The 6,000-nt window shown below is 59.9% G+C and overlaps 1 protein-coding gene across 6 annotated transcripts in view; it reads right to left on the bottom strand.

Annotated features, from left to right (window-relative positions):
* Positions 1-6,000, bottom strand: part of HECTD4 (HECT domain E3 ubiquitin protein ligase 4) — a 168,215-nt gene that overhangs the window by 2,400 nt on the left and 159,815 nt on the right. For all 6 annotated transcript variants that reach the window (XM_040250847.1, XM_040250848.1, XM_040250849.1 and 3 more), the window contains exons 69-75: positions 5,815-5,934; positions 4,979-5,134; positions 3,274-3,377; positions 2,941-3,162; positions 1,673-1,839; positions 1,241-1,436; positions 462-684 (exon numbers count right to left, since the gene is read on the bottom strand). In XM_040250847.1, the coding sequence (XP_040106781.1) occupies positions 462-684; positions 1,241-1,436; positions 1,673-1,839; positions 2,941-3,162; positions 3,274-3,377; positions 4,979-5,134; positions 5,815-5,934 (1,188 nt within the window). The remainder of the gene's footprint in view (positions 1-461; positions 685-1,240; positions 1,437-1,672; positions 1,840-2,940; positions 3,163-3,273; positions 3,378-4,978; positions 5,135-5,814; positions 5,935-6,000) is intronic.

Here is a 6,000-nt window from a genome sequence, read left to right as displayed (position 1 = left end):
GGGGGTGGGGTGGCAGGGAAGGCAGGTGGAGGCCTGGAGGGGGAGGGTCTGGGAAGCTGGGGTAGGGCAGGAGGAGATTCTGGGGGAAGAAAGAGCAGCACAGGCCCCAGATGGCTGACCTGTGACAGGCAGGTCTGGCCAGCAAAGAGTTTTGTTTGGAGTTTTCAAAAATTAAAAATTTTTTGCTGCATTTAAAAGTCAAAAGATGACATTTCTGGATTTTAAACTTTTGAAAATCTCAAAGGATATGTCAACTTTGGGCCTGTACTGCCACTTGGCGAAAAGTCAGGTTTGGGAAGCACATGACCCCCTCCCACCCCCACTGCCCCTGCACCTCTCATTTACATTTAGGGTGGGTGTTCCTGTCCATTGTCCTTCCCCCTTCATGCAGCGCCTAGAAGCCCCAGCTCCAAACAGGGCCCAAGTGTCCCTGCTTGGAATGTGACAGGGAAGGTCAGTACCTGCTGTGCCATCCGGGGGGGCAATCTTCATGGGGTATGGGGGCACATGGGCCGTATCAGGACCCCCATCTTTGCAGGGACAGGTGAATGGGATGCGCTCCTGGTTGCAGGCAAACTTGATGAACTTGCACAGCTCCTCCTGGGCAAACATCTCCAGTGCCCCCCAGAAGAACTCGATGTGCTGGTCGGTCTCCATCAGCCCCACCTGGTACATGGTGTGGGCCTGTGGAGAAAGGCCCCAGACATGAGCAGGCCTGAGCCTCTGCTAACCCAGCCCCCCGCCCAACCCCAGGCTGGGCCCAACCCCAGGGTGCGGTAATGACCGCAGGACACAGGGAGATCATAGCTATGACAAGGACTGCAAAGGCAGCGGTAGTAAGAGTCTGCGTGACTCTGGCCTACCCGCTAGGCTCGGCAGCAGGGGTTCCAGCTACGTTACCCCACTGACCCCACTGGGTGGGTCCTGCCGCTGCCCGTTAGAGGTGAGGTCACTTGGGCAAGGTCTCCCAGCTGGCATGGGTGAAAGCAGGCCACGCTGAGCAGTGGAGGGGCTTCGCCTCTGGTTGGTGGCTTAATTCACAGGCTCTGGAGGCAGGTGACCTGCCATTTCCTGGCTGGGTGACCCTGGGCAAGTGACCTCTCTCAGCTTCCATTTACTCAGCAGTGAGATAGGGATGGGCACGGCTCCTCTCTTACATAAGGGGGACAGAACGCCAGGACACACAGTACTGTACAGATGACAGGCCGCATGCACCCACCAACCTGGCCCGGCCACCAACCTTCAGGAACTCGAGGTTGATGTACGGGAGGCCGCAGGTGCGCAGCTCCATCTCCAGCGGGCTGAGCGTAGTGAGCAGCTGCAGGGGGATGATGGCCCCGAGGCCCGCGCGCACAGCTGTCACACACTCCACGTTCTGCAGCTCACGCAGCCGCAGGCTCCGGATGGCGGCCGCATAGATGTCCTTGTTCTCCCACCTGGGGCATGGGCAAGGGATGACACTCAGGAGGCTGCTGGCAGCATTTCCTGGACCTCCCAGGCCAGGCAGCTCAGGGAATTCCTCTCCTGCTCTGGGTGTCACCCGCCCCAGAGCCAGTGTTCCTGAATACAGTCCTTCCACTGAAGATACTCCCCCATCTTTCCCGGCGCCCCGTACGGCCTCCTGTCTTCCCCCGGGAAAGCCGCCTGGCCCCGTCCGAGGCCCTGCACTCACGCCACGGGGATGTGCCGGCCGCGGCTGCACAGCTCCACCTCCTCGCCGGTCATGGTCAGGTAGGTGAACCGGCAGCAGGGCTTGTTGGGCCCCTCAGGGCTCTCAGTGGCCAGGTGCTGGGAGGCGATCTCAGCACACAGGGCCTCCAACTCCGTCTCGTCGTTGATCTGGAGGGAGGGCATGGCAGAGCGGGGCTGACCACTGCCCTGCTCCCCAGATCCCCAGTGATAGAACCTCATCCCCGTCTGGGGACAAACATTGGGTATTTTGGGGTGGGGCTACCCTGGCCACCATGAACAGGGAGGTGGCACTGGCCTGGACCGTCAGCCATGCCCTCGGTTCAGGTTTGGGCACTGACCAAGGCCTGGCTAACAAGACCAAATTACACCCTCCCTTTCACTGGTGCGGGCACGGCTGAAGGAGGGTGAGCCTTGTACTGCTGGGGCATCCTGAGACGAGTCATTGATGATGTTATCGGAGCACCTGGATTCAGCTCTGTCTGAAGCCCAATCTATATCTATACTTTCAGTTTTAAGGTCAAACATTTTTTTTTTAATCATTTTTTTAAAAAGTTTTCCTAAGCTGGTTTGAGCTGGGGTTTCCTGTCACTTGTCACCAGAGAACCCTGACTTAATCCCACCTGTGGAAGGTACACGGGCCACCCTCCACCGTGCGGCATCCTGAAGTGCATCCGGGGCCACCCGGAGGAGAACAGCCCCGTGGCTCTGGGGCGGTGAAGGCTGCGGGCACCCCAAAGGAGGTTCGTCTGCTTTCCCCGCCAACCCTGGGGTGGTTCTGTCTCCCGGCACCCTCTGGGACCTTGCCCATGCCCTCTAGACGGAAGCCTTGGCTGGACTGTCTGCCTGGACACCGTCTTACACCCCTTGCCTGCCTCAGGCTCTTGGCGCCCACCCACGGCTCTGGGAGGGCCTCTCAGAGCAGCACCTGGCAGTGACTCATAACCCCCAGCCCCTGGGGGGTGTCCTGCTCTGACCCTTTAAGCAATGCACTGTGGGCAACTTTCTGCTGAGAAGTCAGCTGCCATCCCAGCCCTTGGCTTTGCAGCTCCTGTGTACCGGCTGCCCTCAAGTGGCAGCTAAGGGGACTACAGAAAGCCTGGCAGCAAGGACCTGCCCCCCACCCCGCCAGGGACCTCAATCTGTGCAGGGGAGGGGTGGTCAGCTGACACCTCCTCCAGCAGACACGGGGCAGGGGCACCACTCCAGAGCCCCGCGGCCCCCTAGAAAAAAAATGCGCTTTTCACTTACACTCTCAAATTTCTTGACGTAATTGTAGGTGAGTACATCTGCTTCCTGCAGGTCTTGGTCAGGGTCCAGGGGCTCGCCCACCAGTGTCTTCCAGAAGGAGGGCAGGAGGTCCAGGGGGAGGGGGACATCTGCTCGGATGGCGATCCCTAGCAACTGGCCCAGGAAGTGCAGCAGCTGCTCCTCCCCGTAGGTGATGGGGCTGGGGGTCAGGATGTACTTGCCCTGGAAGCCGAGGCAGGGGCGGGGGATGGACCACAGGGGCTTGTGGAAGGCGCAGAGCTGAGCCCCCGCCCCTCAGGGAGCTGCCCATGGGGCTCAGCCCCCACGTCTCACCTTGTTCTTGTTGACGGCGGAGCTGGGGCACAGCAGGAGGAGGGAGAGCGAGGAGCTCTGCAGCTCTCTGCACACCTGCCACAGGAAGTGGCGGAAGGAGCCACCTGCGGGACAGAAGGGGACCTCTCAGACCCCCTGCCCACAGGCCCTGTCCCCACTGGGACACCCTGACCCCACTGGGACATCAGCCACTCTGACCCCCTGCACCAGGGCTTTGCTGAGTGGAAAGAACCCGCCCGGGAGCTGAGGGACCTGGGTTCAAACCTGAGGGACCACTAACTGGCTGGCGGCTCCCAGGGAACCACATCACCTAGCAGATGGGGGCCATCACTACATCCATCTCCCAAGCTAGTTCTGGGGCATCCACGAGATCAAAGTCAGATCCTTTATGGGTCAGCTGTCATGGCTGCAAGCTGACACTGATATGAGGGCTTGGGGGACCTGTGTCTGTCCCCTGCGCTGGGCCAAGAGCAGGGCCCCCGGCTTCCTCAGCACGGCCTCCCGCCAAGCCCAGGGCTTGGCGTGTTCAGTGAGAACACAGATAAATGGACGGACATACAGATACAGTGCGATGGGTAATGGGCAGTGAGCAGCTCCTCTCCTGCTGCCATTTCAAACGTGCCCCTGGGCGTCTCACAGAACTCCTGTCTGTGGCCAGGCTCCTGCATCCTCCCCTGGGCAGCCCCTGTCAGTGCCCTCAGGTCTGGACGTTGTGAGGAGAGCTGTGTGTGTGGAGGAATTGCTTGGGGACAGATGTCAAGGCTTGGCCCTCAGAGCTTCCACAGAGAAGCAGGAGACTCCTGCCTGCTGAAGCCACCAAGGGCTGGGACAGAATCAGACAGGCCTGGGTTTGAACCCCAGTGAGCCTGCCGACTGGCGAAGCCCCAGTTTCCCCGTCTTTAAAGCAGGGCAGTGCTGGTGTCAGGAGGAGTATAAGCTGTTGAGCCTGGGACTGGCTTGTTCTCTCAGTGAAAAAAGCTGTCCTCAGAAAGCCTCTGAGTAAGGTGTACCCAGGGGAGGCCACGGCGCCATCTGGAGGGAAGGCTGCTGCAGGAATGTCTCCCATGATCAGGGCGGGCATGAGAGATGGAGCCGCTGAACAGCTTTCCTGCCCAGGGTGCCCAGTGAAAGAACTTTATTCTCCCACCCAGTGTGGGAGGCACTTTCAGAATGTCTGAGCTTAACTGAGAACCACGAGGGAGCACTTTCTGAGTGGCTGTCCCTCATCCCTGCAGTGTGAAATGGCAGAAGGTGCCATTTTTATCGAGGGTTCCCCAGACCCCTGTCTCTTATGGGGCACATACATGCTTTTAGCCCGACCAACCCTTCAGTCAAGGGCTCTTCCTGGAAAATAAGTCCAGTCCACACTGAGGGCGTCTCTCCACTGAGGGTCCACTCTGCCAGAGATGCAACCCTAACACTGATCAGAAGCCGTGTCCCTGAGCCTGCATGGCTCAAGGCTGAAGTCCCAGACCAGCAGTGGCACCACTCCCCAGAGGACAGGGGCTAGTCCAGGGCGGCTGGGTTTGGAGAACCTGGGACCACTGGTCACTTGGGGGCAGTCCTGGCTTCTGTATAGAGCAAGGTAATGAGTATGTGGCTTCCCTCTGCTAATGGGGAAGATATTGGCTGTTTAACAGTAACCCTAGGAATTTCACACTCTATACATGGCCTCCAACCTGAACTGGCTGGGGACTCCACTTACTGGTGCCATGGACCTCTTCCCCCGTGAAGCGGATGTTGAAGGCATAGGTAGGGTCGCCGCCACTCGCCAGTTTGACGCAGAGCTGGGAGGAGGGCACTGAGGCCAGCTGCCTGGCTGCCTGGCAGAAGTAGGAATTCTCAGAGGCTCTGATTTCCCCTGGAACGAGAGAGAGGAGGTGCTGAAACCTCTCAGCGGCCACCTCCCGCCTCCCGCCTCCCAGGACAGGAAAGACTCCTGGCCGGGCCCTGCCTACTGTTCCCACGCCCCCACCCCTGGAGCAGACCCTGCCTGCCCTCGACTCCTGGAACATCTTCAGTCGTCACGTCTCCGTCATGGGGCGGGGTCCTCTCAAGGAGCCTACGGCCCTGTTCTCCACTTGGTCAGCCCCTCCCATCCTGCCACGAGTCCCGGGGACACACCCAGGCTCCTCTCACTACCTGGCTCATGCCCCTCCCGACATCTCTCTGGTCATGTGCTGTAAGGGAGACTCCTGGCTGCCTCCCCAACATCCAGCCTCCCCTCTGCTTTGGTGCCTGAGCCTGGAATTTGGCAGGTCCACGACCAGAGTGAAGCCCACCTCTCCAGCCGTGCCCTGCACGGAGGCACGGCCTGTGCTGCTGACACCCCTCCTCCTACCTCCCGAGAACAGTGAGCTCTGGACGGACTAGACGGGGAGCCACAGGCTGGGATTCAGAGCAGGGCGGCAGGAGCACCCCCACCCACGAGGGACTGTCGAAGCAGCGCCCACATCCTCTTCTAGAGGCTTTTTCACATGTGAGAAATCAACTAGCCAGGTGCCGCTGCCTCCATCTTCTGGTTTGCGTGTCTCATCTCACCTCCCACAATCTCCAGTGGGTCCAGAGTGATCTCTGGTGCCGCGTGGTCGGCCGTCCTCTGCACCGTGGCATTCAGCACCCGATTCATGACGGTCACCTTTGTGTCATAAAAGATCAGCCCTGGAGGGAGGAAGGTGGGAGAGAGGCTGGGACGGGGTGGGTGGCTTCCCCCACCCCAGTCACCCC

This window comes from Oryx dammah, unplaced genomic scaffold (genome assembly GCF_014754425.2).
Source record: "Oryx dammah isolate SB20612 unplaced genomic scaffold, SCBI_Odam_1.1 HiC_scaffold_12, whole genome shotgun sequence".
Taxonomy (NCBI): domain Eukaryota; kingdom Metazoa; phylum Chordata; class Mammalia; order Artiodactyla; family Bovidae; genus Oryx; species Oryx dammah.
Note: the sequence above shows the minus strand (reverse complement) of the source record. Positions and strands in the feature narration are given on the sequence as shown.